The 21,232-nt window shown below is 51.9% G+C and overlaps 4 protein-coding genes across 5 annotated transcripts; 2 read left to right on the plus strand and 2 right to left on the minus strand.

The window, feature by feature from the left end:
- Nucleotides 1–2,873: 2,873 nt before the first annotated feature.
- LOC112891110 (expansin-A17-like) lies at nucleotides 2,874–4,083 on the plus strand. Its single transcript, XM_025958044.1, has one exon. The coding sequence runs from the start codon at nucleotides 2,944–2,946 to the stop codon at nucleotides 3,778–3,780; it is 837 nt and encodes a 278-aa protein (XP_025813829.1). The 5' UTR covers nucleotides 2,874–2,943; the 3' UTR covers nucleotides 3,781–4,083.
- A 4,745-nt stretch (nucleotides 4,084–8,828) lies between these two features.
- LOC112891111 (B3 domain-containing protein Os06g0107800-like) lies at nucleotides 8,829–9,821 on the plus strand. Its single transcript, XM_025958045.1, has one exon. The coding sequence runs from the start codon at nucleotides 8,876–8,878 to the stop codon at nucleotides 9,596–9,598; it is 723 nt and encodes a 240-aa protein (XP_025813830.1). The 5' UTR covers nucleotides 8,829–8,875; the 3' UTR covers nucleotides 9,599–9,821.
- A 2,773-nt stretch (nucleotides 9,822–12,594) lies between these two features.
- On the minus strand, nucleotides 12,595–15,856 carry LOC112891113. The gene is made up of 3 exons (XM_025958047.1): nucleotides 15,037–15,856; nucleotides 14,360–14,525; nucleotides 12,595–12,789 (listed from the first exon to the last, which is right to left on the minus strand). Exons 1-3 carry the CDS (start codon nucleotides 15,172–15,174, stop codon nucleotides 12,785–12,787), a joined length of 309 nt encoding a protein of 102 aa, XP_025813832.1. The 5' UTR covers nucleotides 15,175–15,856; the 3' UTR covers nucleotides 12,595–12,784.
- Nucleotides 15,857–17,961: 2,105 nt separating this feature from the next.
- LOC112891108 (WAT1-related protein At3g30340-like) lies at nucleotides 17,962–20,321 on the minus strand. Of its 2 annotated transcripts, XM_025958040.1 has the most exons (7): nucleotides 20,235–20,321; nucleotides 19,755–20,096; nucleotides 19,593–19,655; nucleotides 19,351–19,467; nucleotides 18,824–19,226; nucleotides 18,535–18,686; nucleotides 17,962–18,405 (listed from the first exon to the last, which is right to left on the minus strand). In XM_025958040.1, the coding sequence occupies exons 2-7, from the start codon at nucleotides 19,949–19,951 to the stop codon at nucleotides 18,276–18,278; spliced, it is 1,062 nt and encodes a 353-aa protein (XP_025813825.1). In that variant the 5' UTR covers nucleotides 19,952–20,096; nucleotides 20,235–20,321; the 3' UTR covers nucleotides 17,962–18,275. The 2 variants fall into 2 exon arrangements, with proteins under 2 accessions (XP_025813825.1, XP_025813826.1); XM_025958041.1 differs by lacking the exon at nucleotides 20,235–20,321 and having other exon boundaries at nucleotides 19,755–20,130.
- Nucleotides 20,322–21,232: the final 911 nt, after the last annotated feature.

Raw genomic sequence — 21,232 nt, forward strand, 5'->3', positions numbered from 1 at the left:
CAGATCAAGGAGGTTATCATCGTAGTCGTCTAGCTGGACCCGTTTTAGGCCTTCACGGTCCTCGCCGACGTGAATCATGAACACTTCTCGATTGGGGGCGAAGCGTTTGGCACTCTGCACCATCTAGCCCTCATCTTCGTCGTCAGAAGGCGGGAGGGGTCTGCCTTCTTGAAAAGGGAGTTCGCCGGGTGTGGTAATGGATCGTGGTGGACATGATTTGAGAAACCTGGAGGGTTCCATGCCCTTCCGATGCTCAAACCTGCCTGACCAATCCGATTCCCTTACCAGAGCCCGGGGTTACTTATTATAGGTGTCATATGAGCAGCCGAATTCGAGTAAGAAACATTAGCCCCTCGACGCACGGTGGCTTCTTCTTCTCCGAGTAGTAGTAGATGATCCAAATTCTCTTCGAAGCGGAGAGGGTCCTGGGTTGAACCGTCTCAGACCAAATTGGACATGGCTTGGGGTTTCAAGTTTGCCGATGAAGTTGTCGAAGTCAAAATCTTCCGGCTCCATGGGGTTGATAAAGCGAAGGGTGGATTCTGCCGGAGTAATGCAATCTGCAATACCTTTGCTGACTCGATGGATGTTGGAGGAGATGTCGTCGGTGGTGATGGGATGGTGGTGGTGAGCCTCAGAGCGATTCCGAGTCGGGGACGCTGAGTCACCGTGCTATCGGAGAGCGTCTTCCACGAGCTTGATGCACTTGGCGATGTTGTTGTCCACCTGATCAATTCCGGCGATCAGATCGTCCGATTTGATCAATGGGCGAGGAGTTGCCCTGATATGGCTCGCGTAGCTTCCGATAAGGTTGGAAAGTTGAATTCCACCGAGATCATCGGCAAGGTCATCGACGTCGCGGCTGGATGCTGAAGCGGACCCCTCCGGCTTGCTGGAGTCGGCTAGGTGGCCGTTGAAACCATCCGAGCCGTTGGCGACGCAGATCGAGGAGCAAGAGGTGATCGTTGTGCCCTCATCGAGCACGGTGCGGCCTTGCAGCATAGACGTTATGGTTAAACCCAGGTGACTACCCGAAAAGGATTTAGGGTCGTCGTCTGAGTCCGAGTAGTTGTCGACAACGCCCCCCCCCTCGACAGGTGGTGGCTCCCTTGTAGTCGAGTTCTCCCGAACTCCATCTTAAACGTGTAGTACTAGTCAGCGAGTACTTTTCGTCCTTGGGTACTTGTCGTCGATGAGTGCTTTTCGTCTGAGTCCGAGTAGTTGTCGAACACGCCCCCCCAATAGGCGGTGGCTCCCTCGTCTCCGAGCTTGAGCAGACGATCTAAATCCTCCTCCAAGTCAGAGAGGGATTCAGACCGTGTATCCTCCTCGTTGACCGAAGCAACATTGCATAACCCGAACGGGAATAGAGTACACGCCTCCTCAGATCGGTTTGAGTCCGATCTGAGAAGTCCTGGTGCAGCAAGAGTTGAAGTCGCGTCGAAAACGGACATTCTCTCGATCTCCGCGGCGAGATCGGGGAGCAGCAACTCGTCGAGGTTGTCGACGAACTCGCTGAGGTTGCTGCTTTGATTTGCTGTAGAGGCTTCCGGCTTCCTGGAGTCGGCTAGATGGCCGTTGAAACCACCTGAGCCGTTGGCGATGCAGATCCAAGAGCCGAAAATGAATGTTGTGCCCTCATCGAGCACGGTGTTGGTGAAGCATAAAGATGCCATCAAGTTCTCCGGTGGATGCTCGATGAACACCCCTACCTGGCGCGCTAGCTATCGGTGTTTTACTACCAAGCCCACCGAGAGATACTCCCGAGATTGTGAATTGTAGGTGGGGTGTCACCAAGATCAGGGACTTGAAGGTGCAAGGAACACAAAGTTTAGACAGGAAAGGACCGCCGAGAGTGTAATACTTTACGTCCTGTGTGGTGGTTTGTATTAGCTTAGATGTTGTTATATTTGGAAAGGGTCCCTGCCCGCCCTTATATAGTCTGGAGGATAGGGTTACATAGAAATCCTACCCGAATACTTTTCAGGGAGTTTCCTTCTGATTCCGACTAGTTCTACTACCGTACGAGTAGTTACAACTGATGTAGGGTGTGGGCCATATCTCATCCCTTATCCTAGTCCCGTGACTCTAGGTCCGACACAGTGATGCATAAGTAGCTAGTACCTCTACTCTTCCTGACCTGAAACAATGCAACCAATAAACCAAGTTGTAAGTAATGATACTGCCCCAGGCCTCTAGCTAAAAGAAGAACGTTTGAGGAAGGAAGGCAAGACACACAGAAGGCATAAACATAAGGCGGGAAAAAAAAAGAAACGGGATGAAAATAAAATATAAAACGAAATTGCCAACATAGGTAAGGCTGACATGTGACACTGTCAGCGCACCATAAATCTAAGGACAACACAACCCAGGGGAAAATATCTTATTCCGCGGTTTGAGGTTAAGAATTAAGGATTTAAGCTTATTATATTAAGGGAGGTAGAAGTAAAATAGACTTTATCCAATGGAAAACGGTTGAATCAAGGCCCAACATAGACTGTTTATTTTCTTCAGAGATTCATGAGTAGGTAGGTCAAGTGATGATCCATGTCCAAGCAAGTTCTGCAGACCAAAATGCTCATCCAATGGCCGGGGCTCATAGAACAAGAAAAAATGTCGGTAATGAATTAAATAACACTGACACCTGAGCTGCGTGCCTCGCATGTTGCGTTGCCCTCGATCTATTGACCTGGACATTTCAGTTCTCATACGTGCCTTGCATCGTATCGATCGTGCGCCCAAGTCTCCAATCGGCTTCTCAACTCAACGTGCTCACCAACAAGTACGTTCCGCCCGGCCGGACAAATGGTCCGATCCGCTCTTATATATATACAGTACGACATCAGGTAGCAGCAGTTGCAGTGGCACACACATCTATATACATCCCCCGATCGGTCAAGAACTAGCCCGCCGGCCGGACGGCGGCGAGCTTGTAGATCTGTCATGGCGAGAACTAGTTGGTCGTCGGCGATGGTCGTGGCTGCTGCATTGGTCATGGCAGCCGCTGCGGCACAAGCACAAGTGGCGAGCGCGTACTATTACCAGCAGCAGCAGCCCGCCTTCAGGGCGTCGGACTGGCAGGACGGCAGCGCCACCTTCTACGGCGACGACTCCGGCCTGGGCGCGGACTTCGGCGGCGCGTGCGGCTTCGGCGCCAGCGACATCCTGTCCCTCTACTCCACGTACACGGCGGCGCTGAGCACGCCGCTCTTCTCGCAGGGCAACGGGTGCGGGCAGTGCTACGAGCTCCGCTGCGTCAACTCCCGGTGGTGCAACCCCGGCTCGCCGTCGGTCACCGTCACCGGCACCAACCTCTGCCCGCCCAACTGGTACCTCCCCAGCGACAACGGCGGCTGGTGCAACCCGCCGCGGCAGCACTTCGACATGGCGCCGCCCTCCTTCTACCGCCTCGCGCAGCGGGTCGCGGGAATCATCCCCGTCCAGTTCCGCCGCGTCCCGTGCCGGAGGCCCGGTGGGGTCAGGCTCTGCCTGCAGGGGAACTACTACTGGCTGCTCGTCTACGTCATGAACGTCGCCGGCGGCGGCGACGTCAGCGACCTGGCCGTCAAGCGCGCCGGGGACCCCGACTGCAACTACGCGCACGCCAGCCACAACTGGGGGGTCACGTACCAGGTCTTCGGCGCGCTGAGGAACGCGCGGGGGCTCGTCGTCAAGATGACCAGCTACAGCTCGCCGCAGCAGACCATCGTCGTCGACGACGCCATACCCGCAGGATGGAGCACAGGACTCTGCTACCAGGGATCAAACAACTTCTATTGACGATAGGATCATCATCAGATCTATATATTCAGACCTGCTGCGTGCTGCTAGCTTTTGGATCTTCATTCCTTGATTTTCTTCCTCGTTCTCCTCAACTTCTGCAACTATTATGTATGTATATTTCTCCCTGTGTGGATCCATTTTATATATGCTCCCTTGAGTTATTTATTTGGGTTTCGTATATTAGCTAGGATGGATGTCAGTGCTAATCGATCTTCTCCGGATTAAATATGTCAGTATGCGCACGTATGTATGTGTTCTTCTCGTCCTATAAAAATCAAAGATTCCTTTTTCTTTGTTAAATATATGTATACTACCTTGATTATGTGATGTGTCGTGATGGGCTTTTAAGTACATAATTAATGTTCCTGTACCTGGGCTTGATGTCAGAATGGAGAAGCCTCAAGTTGCTGTCGAGATGTATGAAATGATCTCGTCGATCAGGTTGCAAGATCACTGGAAGCAACAAGGATGCCCATCCATGGCTCAGGTCACTGAGTATTATTCGTGCCCTGAGCCATGGGCTTCCTTGTTGCTGCCATGACTCTGTTGCTGTTGCTGTTGAACCGCGGAGTAGAATACAAAAACTGCTGTTGCTGCTTGTGCCCTAACTCTGCAGTGCTCATCACCTGCTCGTCTTCAGCCTGGACAATGCGAGCCGCGTTCTGGTCGTCGGAGGCCTCGCACAGCGGTGGCTCCGCGCGCGACCTCGCGTCGTTGCTCGTCGGTATCTTGAAGATCGACGACCATGGCGGTCTGGTCCACCGTTTCGCTCGTCCTCTTGTTCATCTCCCAGCACATGGACTTGGTGAGCGCCGCCATGGCTGTTGCAAGCAAGATTGGGCGGCGGCAGATCAACCCCACGCCGTGATCCATCTCGCGGAGCGGAGGGCACATGGTCGCGCATCGTCTCCGGCGCCAGCGGGGGCGGGGGCAGCGGGCCGTAGCGGCGGAGGACGCGAGGCGGCGCGACCTCGCCGGAAGTAGAGTATTTCCAAAACAGCCCCCGATAATTTATATTTGGCACCCTAATTCGGATCGCGATTCATAATCGCGATCCGTTTTTATGCAAAATGACCGAACAAATATACATATAGCCTCCTAATTTGGATCGCGATTCATAACCGCGATCCGAATTTTTTCATAATACCCCCTGATATTTACATATAGACCCCTACTTTGGATACCCCGATTATGACGGTCGGGTCTTTTGTCGCCTCCGGCCGCGCTCGGCTCCTCCTCCGGCCCGCCCGACGCCGCCTTGATGAAGAGGGCGCAGGAGGAGGTTCAACTCCAGGCTCCAGCAGCAGTGTACCTCCCTCGTTGTGCCACGGCACGCGGCACCGCGCGCAGTGGATGACGTCGAAGACGTTGCCGGGAAAGGGGAGCCGCTTGGTGCCCATGACGGTGGAGATGGCCGGGATGCCGCGCTCCAGCGCGAACTGCACCTGCGCCTCGTGCTCGTCTTTGGGCGCGAAGGGCATGGTCAGCGCGTCCTTTTCGAACAGGAAGCCGCCGAAGCTGGCGACGTCGAGCACCACGCGGCTGCGCCGTCCCCTCGCCACCTCCGGGAGCGCCTCCTGTATCTTTATCATCTCGATGCAGTGCAGCGGCGTGCTTGAACTGCGTCTGCGTGCCGCCGCCGGGGAACATCAGGTGCTCGCCGACGATCGACCTTCACCCAGTTCTGGTGCCCGTGCCCCTTGTACGACGCCAGCGGCCAGCCCCGTGCGCGCGCGCGCGCCTGACCTTGACTCCGCCGCCTTGCCTGGGTTGGAAATGTGCCCTTCTCTGCCACCGCCGGCGCCGTCTCGTTGGGCATGGCTCAATAGAAATGAAGTAACCTTTGATAAATCACTTATCAGATCAGGTCATGTACATAGGAAACATTCTGGCTCCGCTATTGGGCATTATATTGCTGCATCAGCAGATGATTGAGGGGTTCCAAACCCAAATTCAGGATGCAGGCCTAGTAACTGAAACTGCGGTAGTGCAATTCTTCGCCAACCACGGACGGAGGTTTAACAACAGGATTTACGCTTCATAATACTGTCTCCCATCAAAACTGTAGCAGTATTGTAATTTTATTCCATCATTAAGAACATCTGTGACTCTCAGCCAGTCAGGCATGTATAAATATTCAGAGGCCAACTTTTGAGCAAGGCGTACCAAAGGCTGTTTTGTTTTGTCTCGTCCTAATCCTAGTATGTGGAAAGTTTGTGTAGATAAAACCTTTGCTGCCACTTGTTCTGCATTTCGTTTGGCCCGCCTGTTCTTCACAATGAACCTGATGCATTTCATTTTCAGGGGGCAATGTCTGAATGCCCATTGTTTTTAGTTATTTCTGGAAAAGGGATAGCACCTTCTTGTGTCTAGATTCAGGCACAATGCGCGCAGGTACTACTAGCTTGTCGGATAATACCGGAAACCATGCTTCTTCCCAAATCCCGGACTGGGGACCTGGCCGGCCTCACCTGATGACGAGCGGTTTTGGGCCTGATCGATCGCTGTACTTACTACTAATACATTAATTAATGCAGATGCAGAGCACTACGACCCTTATCAAGTACCTAACCTATTACAAAAATCTGGCGATTAATTTTGTGTTCTTGGGGAGATGACCGATTGCACGGATCGGATACCATACCAGCTTGGGTCCAAGTGGTGTTTCTCTAGCCACCTAAGGCTTTGCATCCTAGCTAGATGGATCTCCTGGCCAAGGAACTTGCTGATCCTTTGATTTCGCCATAAAAAAAATAGGCGTGTGTTTGATTAAGGAGCAACCTGCAGCTAACCGGAATCCCTGAACTGCGTTTGACTTGACCAGGGGCATGGAGCTTTGCTTGCTGCTTGGGGTGCATTCAGGGGCAATGGGCTAGCTGGGCTGACATACACCTACCTCCCTTTCCCAGGGTGACATCATGCACTGGGTTGAAGGCCTCTGCATATTATTCTCATACTGCAACTGCGCCCATCGTTAATGATGGTTGGCTTAAGCTTGCTCCTAATTTTTGTGAGACTTCTTAATCTTGGGGATTATTATTTGTAGGGGGGGCTGATCGACGAGCCCCCCACCACACGGCACATACCCAAATTGCAAGCAATTATGTATGTTTCATTCATTCAGTTTGTTTCCAACTTGTGGCCTCAATTATGCAAATTGATAATACTAGCAGCTAGCTATTAGTAGTAGTAACCCTTTGCTGTGTTCCAAAACTTGCTCTCCTGGCGTTAGTTTATCAACAATAGCTTTGAGCCGATAGGGTCCCAATGGACTAGCCAATACAGAGTTCAGAAAGGTGTATATAGGCATTCAGAAAGTTGCAAGTTTCAGACAGGCCGGTTCTCTATCATTGTGAAAGTTTCAGAAAGTTTTGAGCTGGGAGAGGATTTTGCACGCATAGGTTTGGATAGCCCGGCTTTTATGTTAGGCAGACTTTCTCACATCTACATTGTGTGCGTGTGTGTGTGTGTGTGTGTGTGTGTTCTACATGCCTAGCTATAGCTCGATTTATTGAGTGTAGTGCTACTGATTACTTTGTTTGGGATTTTTCGGGAAAAAACCACTTTGTTTGGGGCCTGGATCACAGCTTGCTTCTTCCTTTATTTGTCAATAACCTCTCATGTTTGCCCTTAATAATTGCAGTAAGCTAGCTGTAGTAAGTGATACTCTAGGACTTGCAGGAATATTTGGGTGCATATCCAGCTTGACGCAACCTATATAAGCCTAATCTATTCATCATTATACTTCCTGCTCTAGCTATAGATTATTGGTAGACTATCTGCCACGCATGTTGTTTTTTTCAAAAGAGTAAAATACCTAGCATCTCTTGCCAAGCTATGTGCATAGCTCTTAAGCTAGCAGGTACATAGTTGAGAGAGCATCTTGTACCTCTGTAAGTACTAAATTTGGGCAAAGACTTTCTCAAACAATGCGACAAAACAAGCAGTTGACATAGCTAATAATCAATGCAATCCATCAACTTGCATTGCGCCCTCTGATGGATCTCTTCTGCAGCACCTCTTGATCAAGCTTAGCTAGAGTTTACTAAATACATATAGCTGGGCACGTATAGCATGATTGGCTTATGCCTGCAAATGGAAATTATGTACGAACACGGTCGCATCATTGGATTGTTAATTACTCCAATCAGGAGATTAAACAAATCATATTAGTTCAGGAAGGAACAGATAGCTAGCTAGGCCCCCTTTAATTCTGCATTAACCCCCTGGACACATATACGACCTGTTCCTCCTGCAGAGTTGTCTTTGACAAACTGAACTACTACTAGCGGGAGCGCGTTGATCGCCTCACCTTACGGCGAGGTAAAGAATATAATTACTGGTAGTTACGGAGAAAAGAGCTGGTAGCTGCTGAGTCATCCAGAAGGAAGCATTCAGTCAGTGACTCATGGTATCACATTTGTTTTTCTACCATGCACATGATTTTATTAAATGACGAAAGCTAATGACACAGCGCTCTTACATCTTCACGATCGCTTCAAACATAAACGTAGTATAATCTTGTAACCGTTTGCGGAGCGAAAGGAATTGGTCGAACAAGTAACTTACTGAAACAATATTATTGGAGTAGAATAAGCTGCAGCAGAAGAAATGTAATAAGCTCATGTGCTGATGAATTCTGATAATAGGAAATATATTGCAGGTTGAGATCGCTCGAGATCGATGAACGTGACAACTAATAAGAAGAGTAGAAATTTATGTCTCCATCTGGGAAAAAGAAAAGGAGACTAGGAAGGTGAAATGACCAGGTTTCTCTCATGTATGTCAGCAACGGACGAACCCTTTATTTGACCACCCAACCCATCTCCATACGTCGACTCGACCAAGGAACGAGCTGGGTAGCCTCGCTCCATTATCAGGTCAACGCAGCGGAGGGTTCATGCAGACCGTTGGATCCAAAGCCAACGGCCAGATGTACCCTAATTGCTTGCCGATGCCTCGTGGACAAGTCCTGATCCCCAGCCTGGCAGTGGCACTATATATTCAGAGCAAGGCAGGGCAAGGATGGATCCATCACACAAGCTCAGCTACTAAGCTAAGCCTTGATCAAGTGCATTGCTTGTCCATCGAGATGGCGCTGACGCTTGCACTGGAGAGCGGCAGCAGCAGGCCATCAGATGACGGTCGTCGAGAGGCCGCGGCCGCCGGAGGACTGGCGGCAGCAGCCGAAGACCTCGGCGACTGCAGCCACCACCATAGAAGCAGCAGCAGGCCGCGCGAGCGCATGTTCGAGAAGGTGGTGACGCCGAGCGACGTGGGGAAGCTGAACCGGCTGGTGGTGCCCAAGCACCTGGCCGAGAGGCACCTGCCGCTGCCGGGCGCGGCGGCCCGGGCGGGGGGCACCGTGCTGTGCTTCCACGACGCGCGTGGCGGCGAGGCGGCGTGGCGGTTCCGGTACTCGTACTGGAGCAGCAGCCAGAGCTACGTGATGACCAAGGGGTGGAGCCGCTACGTCCACGACAAGCGCCTCGCCGCCGGGGACACCGTCTCCTTCTGCCGCGACGGCGCCAGGCTCTACATCGACTGCCGCCGACGCAAGAGGGCGGTCGTCGTCCCTGTCCCTGCAGTGCCGCCACAGCAGCAGCAGCAGCAGCAGCAGGCCTTCTTCTTCCCGCAGGCGGCGGCCGCGGCCTTGCAGGTGCAGCAGCGCTTGGTGGTGGCGCCGCCGCGCGTCGTCGTGTCCATGAAAGAAGAAGAAGAAGAGGAAGAAGACGAGGCGCGGCGCAGGCGGTGCCTCCGGCTGTTCGGCGTGAACCTGGAGCTGGAGCCGCTGCTGCTTGATTTGCAGCTTTAATTACATTTGACGACCGGCCGGCTTAGCTGGTGGGATATGCATTCACAAGATTCAAGCTGTAGTAGAGTACAATCATCGTCGTATACCAATTACCAACTTCAACTTATAGATACTAATCAGATTAATTAGTGTGGGCATGCCTTCTAATTTAATTTTGCACATGACTGTTGTTGTTTCGAATTCGACTTGGAGAGGATTGTAACCTAAAGCAGCAGTTACTCGATCGATCCAGAGGTGTTAAACCAATGCAATGCATGCAATGCAATTGAGCATCTGAAACACTGTCTATAAGAAAATGCAATGCCCGGAAATACAAGGGTTGACAAAGAAGACGACGTTGACCAGCATGCTCTCGCTCTGATCCGTTTCGCTCTTATCTGGTATTCGTCGTCATCAGAGCCAAGTCCATCCAGGAAACATTATTTGGCCCATCTCCCTAATGGGATGGCAGAGAATACTTGGCCCAGTCCAATCCACTTGAGAAAACCTTGAGTCACTACTCGTCGATCACAGCAACAACTGTATGTTCGTTATGTTTTGCTCCATGAACGAGCAGCAGCTTCTTCATTCTTGGGCACCCGCACCACGGCTTTTCCTTGGCCATGGCCTGCTGGAGGTCCTCCTTTTCCTTGGCTTTCCCCCACAGGAAGGCGTGCAGCCCGACGATGATGAGCCACCACCGCTCCCGCGTACATGTCGGTGCCCAGCAGCAGGGAGTCCATGGCCGTCGTGCGTGATGACCAGCGACAGCGAGTTGAACGTGGGAGGCTAGATGGGCCCACGCCGGCTCACCGCCCACGAGATGTTCAACACGCCCTGACCGACCATCCACGATTCATCATCGCTGCAGGTCCCAGTTGAGCTTCCAATCTGCTGCTGCGCCATGATGGCTGAGCAGCACGGCCACCGCAGAAGAGAGTACCTTGATGGGAACACCTTTCCAAGCCTTGCCTGTGTTGTGTTATCGTTAGTCAGTCACAGCAGTGCATAGCAGCAGCAAGAAGAGTCGTCATTTAGACAAGAAGTCGATCGGTGACACTAGTCTGACGGGGTCTGTCGATCCGAGCTCTGACTAGTGCGATATCGATCAGATGGAGGCCATTAGTGGTGGCAATTGGAGGAAGTTCCAGCTCGGCAACCAGTCACATCTACGCATGGTGTTAACTTTGTTCATCAGTTAAGTAACCATGCATACGCATTGACTCCAGAAAAGGCAAAGACACAGATCACATCGCTTTGATAAACAATTTGCCGGTTTCGTAGAATCTGAATAATCTGAATGCAGCAGCAGCTGGCGGTCAATGGAGATGTGGACTGCAGGTTGTCTTTTGGGGTTCGGGTACAGTTGGCAGTCAACACAACTACCACTACCAGCAGCAAGGATCCCGCGTTGGGTGGATGCGGAATCAAGAATTCAGGACGGCCCATACGGCTCACCAACAAGTAGCACGCGTCGGACACTACTAGCTGCCCGTGAATGGCTTCCCCATGCAGATTTTCCATTTGGCCCGGCTTAGGACTCAGGAGATTGCCTCTGACAGAATCTGAATCAAATTCGGCCGTCCTCTTCATTTTCGTCATCCTCCTCCCAGATTTTCCATCTTGTTTATGATCCAGCCTGCAGGAAACAAATCATACCAATGAACCGAAACATCTGGGAATGAAGAAATCACAAAGTTGTTCCTGCTGAATACAAATAAGTCAAGCTGTTTTTCGCGCTCTCATATTGCCATAACCAGAAGCACAGCAACACTAACACTTGACAATTATTCAGGTACAACAATAGCTCTAGTAAAAAAACAAACACCTGGTCTACTAACAGACACTAACACCCGCTCCTCGGGTATGTGAGTGTATGGGCGGTTCCATCCGCTCGACATCCACACTGTGGAGGCTCACGATCTCCTCGTAGTCGATCCAAAGAGATGGGCCGGTAGCAATGCTGTTGTCCATCACCAGGACATGCATCTCTTCGTTGGCTTCAGCCTCTCCCCTATCCTCCTCCTTCCTGTCCTCCCCCTCCTTCACACAGACACGGCGGTAAACTACGGCGTGATATCTGTTAGGAGTAAATTTGTGTTTATTTTACCCTTTCTTTTTTTATTAGCTTGTGGGGCTCTGCGTTCCGGATCAACTGGATCAGAGCCACGTCAATGTAACGGCGTGGGACGTGCGAGTCTTGTCACGGCATGGCGTTCGTGTCCGTGTCGCACGGCGTGACGGAGGGTAGATTGTATCCTGCCTCTCGCCTTCTTTTGTAAAGTTTTGCTATATATAAGAGGAAGATAGAAAATGTCGCTTGTTAGCGCGACTCCAAAAAAAATCCTCCTGTGTTCACCTGTGTGTGTTCATCGCGTTCTCTGCGTTCCTCGCCGGAACGTCCAGAGCAACCTCGCCGGAGAGAGTCCGGCTGACAATATCCAACCGCGTCCGGACCATACAGGTAAACACTTGCTGCCCCGGCTCCTTCACTCCTTCCACAGCCACGATAGACAAGGTCATCGCTCAAGGAAGCATCGAAGAGCAACCACCAGGGGCATACCCATACAGAGCCTATGCATGGCCCACGGTCCAGTAGCCGTGCCACGCACTCTAGCGTGGGTTCATCGTGCCCCTGCCACGAACGCAGGGGCAGCACAAACCGCGCTGGGGCTGGCGCATTTGTTGTCCTGACGCCGCCAAGCTCTTGCAGTTTCTTGAGCACGGAGTCCACATCGGCTCCATCCTTGGGCGTCCAAATCCCGTCCCGGCAGCAAGCCCTCCGCAACCTACGAGGTGCCGCGTCCTTGCAGGGGAAGGTTCCTGCGCCGTGCCAGGTCTCGTACTCGAGGCGGTGCATCGCCTCGACACAGACCGAGCACGCCACAAGGGTGCATGTGTCTGCACAGACCGAACAGAAATCGAGCTTGGGATACAACCAACAACTTACAACTGAGAGAGAGAGAGAGAGAGAGAGAGAGAGAGAGAGAGAGAGAGAGAGAGATGACGAGCAGGTAGCATATCTTACTTGGAACGGTCTGCACCATTGGAAACCCCATGTAGGCTTCCCAGGAGTTGTGCCGTATCACAGGTCCAATGGGCTTCCCAAGCTTGGAGAAATCGCACCTGAATACTGTCATATCATTGTTCTTATTGGCAGCCCAGCGCCTCCAGGCCCTCAGGAGGCATTGCTGCCTATCATCCTTGTCAATCTGTGGTAACCAAAGAGCAATCAAACGCACTCCCAACATCCCAAACCAGAATCAAATGAATCAAACTATAAGCAGTGCACCAGATGCAGGAACAACAATGTGTTTCGTTGTAGCCAAACAAGAGCACACAATTAGTGGGTGCAAAGCTAGCGGTTCATATATTCTAATTTGAATATGCATCCTCACTAGACAGCTAATATAGATGGCAATAAGATCAGAGTGGCAGGGGCGATATGATCACTGTTTACTGACAGAGAAGAAATAACTAGGGACTCAATGAGGAAATAAATGAGCTCGGACTCAATGAGGAAATAAATGAGCTCAAATCATTCTAATAATTAATAGAACAAAAGGCTGATGTCACAAGAAAGTACAGCAATGGGCTTCATTGTATTCTTGTAGCAAACCAACAGTACACTATGACTTGGACGCTATCTGTTTATCTATTCCGACTTGAATACACACATGCTCACTAGCTAGATGGAAATTAACAACAATAAGATCAGTCACACCGGAAATATATCCCCAAGTTGATTCCTAGAATAGGCAATTAATTGGATATGAAAGAAACTAGAAGGGAAAAGTGGACTATTGTGATCAACAACTGCTCCCTATGCTCGTATATAGGAGGAACGTGCCACATGCAACTCAAAGGAACACGACCTACAGAAATTACAACTTTGACCTAATGGAGCAGTAACAGTAATCTTGGCACAAAATGTACTAGTAGTTGCATTACTTTGTACTTAATAGGCAGGATTAAGTGAGTAACAGCTTCATAGAAAGTCAAATAGTACTTAGGTGACAGCAGACACAAAGGAATGCAATCATGAGGTTTAGCAATTCTTGACTGAAAAAAGGCAAAACGGAAACACCAGAGCATTAGATGCAGGAATAACAATGGGCTTGATTGTAGCAAAACAAGATCCCAAAAGTAATTGGATGCCAATTTGTTCATCTATTCTGAAATCAATATGCATCCTCAATAGATAGCTAATGGATATGACAATTAACAGCCATAAGATCAGAGCCATGGTAACAGAAAACCTTCATCATGAAAGCTGTCATAATTGTTAACTAACAATCCTACATTGTATATATATCAGGCAAAGTTTTCTACAATCGAACTCTAGAGTTGCATCGCAATAAACCCGACAGCCATAAATTCAAATATCTTACAAGGAGATGAGACAGCAAGCTAACCCGTTCTCTACATGGACAGCCAGTGCCAAAAATTCTCCGCACAACGTCGCCAACAAGTATACAGTTTCCTCTACCGTAAGTTATATATCAGAGGAACAGGCTAAAGTAGTAAAATGCAAACTAATCAAAACTACACGATGTTTCTGAACTGCGGTACACAGCATGCAGTTCACAGTTTATACTGTCATTTATGATAGTATGATCTACGGATCTCTTATTGCAAATTCAGAACAGCAAAGCAGCTGTGAGCTAGATGGATGCTACCCGGTACAGTTCTTTCAACACTGATCATATGATCTACCTACAATTATCATGAGATGAGAAGGAAATCACAAGCCCAACGCTAGGAAAACGTCAAGGTTCTCACCTGGAAGCTCAATAGTGAGGACAGAGGTCCCCGTGAGCTCCCCAATGGCCAGAGGGGTCAGCTGCTCATAGATGGTTGGCCACTGACAGAGAGTGCTGCCGAAGAATGCATGTCCCATATGGCGCGACAGCTCTGTCCTTAGGTTGGACACGGACCATTCATTGAACTGTTGAAGGGGCATACCGGGGTTAGCAAATCAAAACATGTTACTGCCTAGGCAAGAACTGAGCAATGCTAGGGGCATGGCGAGAACGCCACGCCACACTGTTTGACTATCCACTAGGCAGGACAGGACTGACGTCAATCTGATACAGACTAACAGATGGCAAATAAGAATTCGTAATGAAAACATCGCTAATTTGTAACGGGTAGAAAACGGGATTATCCCTAAAGAAAACCCAATCCTGGCGCTCCTCCCTAGGTGAGTTAAAAGTTTTAAGCGGAAGAAAGTAGGGATCTTGGCAAAATTCGCATGGCCCCTGAACTTAACAGGAACAATCAACAGGTCGATCTGCAAAGTAGATACATGTAACCTCAACAGGAGCAACAATTGTTGCTAGAACCGAGTCAAGTAAAAAGAAAGAAAGAATCCAAGGCAGTTGCGCACGCACTGAACAGGGTTTCAAGAACTCGTGCGGGCCCGAATCAGGAGTTCCAAGAAGAAGGAATGACCTGACCTCAATCCGATGGATGTTCCAGGTCCGGTCGTCGTAGTACAGACGGTCGCCGGCATGTGTGTGGCCCGGGGGGGCACCTCCCGAGGCGCAGGAGGACGTCTTCGTCGTCCCCGTCCCGCTCCCCCTCCATGAAGGCATCCAGGACGGCGTCGTCCTGGTGCGTGGCGCCGCGGCCGCTCGCGGCGGGGCGGCGGCCGGGCGACAGCGGGACGAATCGTGCGCGAGCGGTGACGTAGCGCACGAGGTGGTGCGCGGCCCAAGGTGCAACCCGGGTGACGCGGGCGCGCGGGGGCAGGGAAACGGCCCGCCGGCCCTCGTCCACGTGGAGGTACGGGCGGCTGCGCAGCCGCGCGGTGAGCCCGTCGGCGAAGGGCCCCATCACGGCCTGAGGCGGCGGACGGCCGGCCGGCGGCGGCGAGCGATTCCGATTTCTTGGTTTCTTGGCGCTTCTGCGGGGGGAAGACGAGAGCAGAATTCGTTGCGACCGTTGCTCTGGCGGGAGGGCGGGGGCATTTCAAGGCTCCTGGACCTGGCAGACCGGGCCGGGCCGGGCACAGGGTAGCCAACCCACCAAAGGCCAACGGGCCCACCTGCCAGGTCCATCCAGGCGATCTCCACTGCGGCGCGGGAGGGCGGGCGGCGGAGGAGGATGGTGGTGCTGCGCCGCGCCGCGCAGAGAAGCACCCGCCGCTCCGCTCCAGCAGCTAGCTGGCTGCGCCTCGTTTTTTGCTCCGCCGCCGCCCCCCTCCGACACCGCACGGCCGCCGCATTCCGCCCAGGCAAGGCCACGATCGAGCAGCAGTGGCGGCGGCAACCCATCTATTATGAGCTCCAGTCGCGCTTGCTGCCTGCTCTACTCTGCTATATGAGCAGCAAGGAAGGAAGGGATCTCGCGCGCTCGCCTGAAATCGCCGCCCCCGGATGGGGAGGGATTTCTTCTTCTTTTTTTTCTTTCTTGAGATGTGGGCGGATGGTTTGCTGCAGTTTTGGAAGTGAACCGGATGGGAGGGAGGTACTACTGCATCATATTGCACGAATCTCTGTATCTAAACGTACGGCTGAGGGCAGCCTCAACTAGGATGATAGGATTCTTTTTCGGAAAAACAGCGCTGCCAGCGCCCGGACGTCCGATCCATCGCAACATCGATAAATAACAGTTGCAACATCGAAAATCATCCCTTGCAACATCAGAAAAATGTGTATACAACTAACTCTGACATCCGATTCGAGAATGGAAATTTCCACCGCAATATTGACACCATAATTCGCGCGATATCCGCTGCAAGATGTACGCAAAATATATCCCCGAACTAAGCTGCCACGCGAGCGAGTTCCAGCGCCGACGTTGCATGCGTATGTGACGCCAATATTAATATGCAAAAAAGAAAAAACCCCTTCATGTCCCGTATCGCCTCCCCCTCCCTCCCTCCCCCTCCGATCTCTCTCACGCGTCGGTGAAGAGCTACATCTACAGCTTCGCCGTCGTGCTGCAGGAGCTGCTGACGGGGCGGCGCACGTTGGACGAGGCGCTCGGGTCGACGACGGCAGCGACGCTGGTGGACACCAAGCTCGGCAGGCAGTACCCCAAGGAGCAGGTGCAGGAGGTGGCCGCGCTCTCTGGGACGGCGTCCTGCTGGAGCTCGAGCGGCTACAGCAGAACGGGCGGAGAAAATGGCAGCGGCGGCCTGCGCGTGGAGAATCGGACGGGCGCGGGCAGGTGCGCCACCACCGCGTGGAGCCACGGCCGCCTCGGGCTGGCTCCCCTCCTCTCGGCGCCATTCCCCTCCCTCTCCCCTTTCTCTCTTATCCCAGCTCGGGCCGAGCCGAGCTCCGTTCGCCGCCGGCCACACCCCCTCCTTCTCCAATTCGCTCGGTGAGAGCCTTCCCCGGCTCCTCCTCCACCTTCCCCGCCACTTTTCCAACCCCTTCCGGCCGTCTCCCGGCCGGAATAGCCTCTATCCCGGGCGGTCGCCATTGAAGTCCGCCTGAGCTCCGAGCCGCATGCCGCACCTCCTCCGGCATTCCTCTGCCTGAGCCGAGCCCACAAAGAGCACCTCGCCGCTGCCCTCATCCTCCCCGGCTCTTTTCTCCGCCGCCCCTCGTGCCGTCGCGGCCGATCCGCCGCCGCCGCTCCACCCATCGCGGGCCACGCCCCGCAGCCAAGCGCCGCATCGCCGCACGCTGGCCGTGGTGCCAACGTCCAAGCCACTGCCGGCCATGGCCTGGCCTTGGGCAACTCGCCTTTAACTCGCCATTCAAAGGGAGCCTTTGAGGAGCAAATGGAATGCATGCCGCGTCGACGCTGGAAGCTCGCGTGTCGCGTTTGGAACTTGGGATGGACGTTTTGAGACTTTTTTATAATCATACCAATTGCTGTACCGGTGGGGTGGGATACGTACGTTCTTTTTTATAATCAGTTGTGATGGATTTGTGAACGTTATCCGGGAGTTGGAGAAGACGAAGACGAAAGCGCCAGAGAACCTCCGGGTATATACTGTAGATAGTGAGTATTTTCCCTGTTTTACCATGGCTGTTTCTTTTCAGTTTCATATATACTCTTCTATTATTCCTACTCAGTTTCTATTCGAGAGTAATATTCATACAGCGCACAAGTGTAAGTAACCAACAAGTCACTTGCCGAATCTTTAATTAAGCATAGTACCCCCCATAAATTTGCTGTGTAAATGCTGAATCTTTTTTTTTTCATTGCGATTTATGTCGATTCCAAGAGAATTATTTGGGTTCGTCGAAAAAGAAAGAGAATTATTTGGATGAGATTTGGAACATGAGCAATAGCTCTCTTCCCCCAAGAACGAACCACTGTTGCACAACACAAAATAGCATATCCATAGCGCCTTTCCTGCAAATCTGTTGTTGGATTTGGTATCTGTATGTAGTGAATCACATGTGCTACTACTACTGCACTAGTATTAATTAATTAATTAATTATAAGAAAAGGTGCCTATATGTGCAGAAAAATCTACCCTCCAGTACTCTGTAGTATTTCTCAAGAGGACTACAAAATGGCTGATAGTGAGTCCGTCTATGATGTTGCTATCAGAAGGATTTTAAGATATCATCCTACTGTTTGGATTAGAATCTAAACACTCTGCTGCCACCAGACTGATCTGAGAAGAGCATCATGGCCCCTCCTGCCCTGACACACCGAAAGAGAGAAAGGAGATCTTATTGCTGGAACTGTTACAACCCAACAGTCAGCAGGGGATGGTGTCTTAGCTTCAGGTGTGCACCGGCTGCTGCTCCTTGTCAGCGTCTTCGGCAACCTTTGGAGGGCAGTGGAGGGCCTCCTGCCTCTTGCCCCACAGCAGAAGGTACAGGCCGCCGATCACAAGAACTGATCCCAGCACGCTGCACGTACGGCACAAACAACAGATGGATGGTTTCACTCACTTCACTTTATTTCTGAATTTCGTTCGAGCACACATGGCATGGTACCAACCGTGTGTAATTCAGCAATGGTACGTACGAACGACGTACCTTCCGAGGTAGAGCTGCTCGTGCAGGATGGAGAAGTCGATGACGGAGACGATGATCTGCACGACGGGGATGAAGGCGGCCACGAACACGGCCCCCCTCTTCTCGATGCACCATGTCACCAGCACGAACGACACGCCGCACCCGACGATGCCCTGGTCGGGGAGAGAATGAACAAGTAATTCAGACTTGAGAGTGAGTGAGTGGTCAGGAAGGGTTGTTGCGTCAGGCAGGCACTGACGACGACAACGAGGCTGAAACAAAGAAACAGTCAGAAATGGTTGTTAATTACAGCGTATAGGACGGTGAGGATCTGGAACTTGCTCTTGACGAGCCACGGCGAGATGCTCCGCTGGGTGCAGAGGCCGACGACGGCGACCTGGAGGAAGCTGAGCATGGACATGAGCGCGTTGCACGAGTAGACGTGCGGGTACTTCCTGGCGAGGCGGCCGTGGAGCAGGAACCAGCAGGAGAGGCAGACGCAGTTGCCCAGGATGGCCACCGTGCCCAGCGTCCACTTGCCGCGGCTCACGGCGTCCGCGTGCGGCCGGTGAGAATGGAGGTGCTGCTGCGAAGCCGCGTGGGTGAGGGCGACGCCCTTGTAGAGGGTGAGCACCATGGCGCCGCCCAGGGAGACCAGCGTGCCCAGGAGCTTCGCCATGCCCGTCTTGGACTTGAGGTTCAGTGCTTCTGAGCTGCTCTCCCCAATTGTTAATGGAGTTCATTACTGTCAATTCCATGGAGAACGACGCACAACACCTTGCGTGCAGGTGCAGGAACTGAAAGCAGAAAGAAACTTGGAGATGGATACCGCCATACCGCGTTGCGACGGCGAGGAGGAAGGTGAGGACGGGGGCGATGTTGGAGAAGGCGGTGACGAAGGTGGCGGTGGTGTAGCGCAGGGCGACGAAGATCATGTACTGCCGCAGAGCTGCCCTGCAAGTCCATCAATCATCACTTCACCAGTGGTGGTTTCATTCATGGTCGTTGTTTCAGAAGAATCAAATCATATACAGACAGCTTCAAGTATTGGTGGGAATGAATGAGTGAGCAGTAGTTACCCGAGCGCCGCACTGACGAAGATGTAGGCGAAGATCTCCAGCGTCAGCTTTGGCCTCGACTTCCTGAAATTCAGAAAATAGAATGTATCCTCCTCCACTTGTTTTCCTTGAAAAGGAAAAGGAGGCAAAACACTAAACCAGCAAGTGGGTGGGTGGTGTGACCTCTCTTTGAAGAACGCTATTGGTGCGAGGAAGACGGAGGCCGTGAGCTGCTGCAGCGTGACGATCACAAGCGGGTTCATGCCGCCGTCCATGGCCACCTTGACGAGCGACACCATGACCGCCGCCACCACGTTGAGGCAGAGCATGACGGCCACCGGCAGGCCGCCGCCGAGGCACGACGACCCCATCACCCCCATGGCCCCGGCCGGTATGTGCAGCTAGCTAGCTAGCTAGCTTGCTTGCTTGCTTCAGACAAGGATCCCAGGTGCTGGAGGCAGATTTTTATAGTGTCTTGGCCCGACCAGGCGATTCGGCGGCCCTAGCTCTTGGGGTCTTCTTGGCCTGGCGAGAGACGAATGCAAATGCGATGTTATTATGCTCATCAGCTCGGGCGAGAGGAGAGAAGAATCGTTTCAGGTACGCCTTTTTCCTCTGACGAAAAAGATGGGCGAGATTGGGTACAGAAACCTATCTAGCTACCTTAGCCGGCCGGGTAGTGCACGGGAACTGTGGCCCGTCTTTTGCATCTTTTTGTGTGTGGGCAATGATGCAGTCGCCATTGGGATTGCATTGGGCACACCCAGGCCAGGAACACAAGTGTGGCCACCCCTCTTTCTTTCTTTCTCAAAGGCGCAACACGCTCCTTTACTTGTCACTGTTTGTTTGAGATGCATGGTTTGATATGTATCATGCCCCCTTTCTTTTTATCATCGATCGATCTGCACTTGCAGTCATATACTGCTAGCTAGTAGTAACAGTTAGCTGCTTTGATGTACTAGTAGTACCCAGGTAAGGCTGATAAACATATTCCTCTTTCACTATCTCTGCTTGTTGATCTGCTTCTCATCAGTGCAGTGCAGACATGCAGAAGCATCTGTACTTGAGGCATATAAGAAGCAGTTAAAGTTGTGAGCTAGAGAATATAAGCATAGAATTTCTCTTCTCTTGTGTTTGTGGAGCCGGAATAATCGCCGGCCGGGAACCGACATAAATATATATAAAAAAAACCAAACTAGGAGTAACATTTACCGGAAAGCGTTTATTCGATCCCTTGTTGCAGCGTCACGGTGTCGGCGAAACATTAAATTGGAAGGTTTTCTGTGTCAGGTGAGGCAAGACTCAAGAGGGAATCGTCAACCCCAAGGAGCTAGTAGGAACTGTGGATTCAGATGAGGAGAGGTGAGAAAAGAATGGTAGGAGCGAGTGGCTAGCACTTTTATTTTGTGAGTGGTCGAGGTAACCTGAAACATTTAGAGAGAGAGAGAGAGAGTGGTATGAAAACCTACCTACCTTACTTTGATGAGCTGAGCTAGAGGGCATGGGCATGGGGCATTGCGGCTTTCCCTGGCCGGCTAGTGCATGAGAGAATCAATTCAATCGTCAGTCACTGGCCACAAACCCCAACACATGCACCTGCTGTTTTGCTGTCACTCAGTTCGGTTGGCAAATTGGCATGGAAAGGAGCTGAAAGGGCGAGG

This window comes from Panicum hallii, chromosome 4 (assembly GCF_002211085.1).
Source record: "Panicum hallii strain FIL2 chromosome 4, PHallii_v3.1, whole genome shotgun sequence".
In the NCBI taxonomy this organism is placed as follows: Eukaryota; Viridiplantae; Streptophyta; class Magnoliopsida; order Poales; family Poaceae; genus Panicum; species Panicum hallii.

Coding starts and splice junctions, on each gene's coding strand:
- LOC112891108 (XM_025958040.1), bottom strand. CDS start 19,951: ATGGGGGTGATGGGGTCGTCGTGCCTCGGCGGCGGCCTGCCGGTGGCC. Junction 19,227..19,350: donor CTCCTCGCCGTCGCAACGCG/GTATGGCGGTAT, acceptor TGGGGAGAGCAG/CTCAGAAGCACTGAACCTCA. Junction 18,406..18,534: donor GAGCAGCTCTACCTCGGAAG/GTACGTCGTTCG, acceptor CCGTACGTGCAG/CGTGCTGGGATCAGTTCTTG.
- LOC112891113 (XM_025958047.1), bottom strand. CDS start 15,174: ATGCCTTCATGGAGGGGGAGCGGGACGGGGACGACGAAGACGTCCTCC. Junction 14,526..15,036: donor GGAACATCCATCGGATTGAG/GTCAGGTCATTC, acceptor CCCCTTCAACAG/TTCAATGAATGGTCCGTGTC.
- LOC112891111 (XM_025958045.1), top strand. CDS start 8,876: ATGGCGCTGACGCTTGCACTGGAGAGCGGCAGCAGCAGGCCATCAGAT.
- LOC112891110 (XM_025958044.1), top strand. CDS start 2,944: ATGGCGAGAACTAGTTGGTCGTCGGCGATGGTCGTGGCTGCTGCATTG.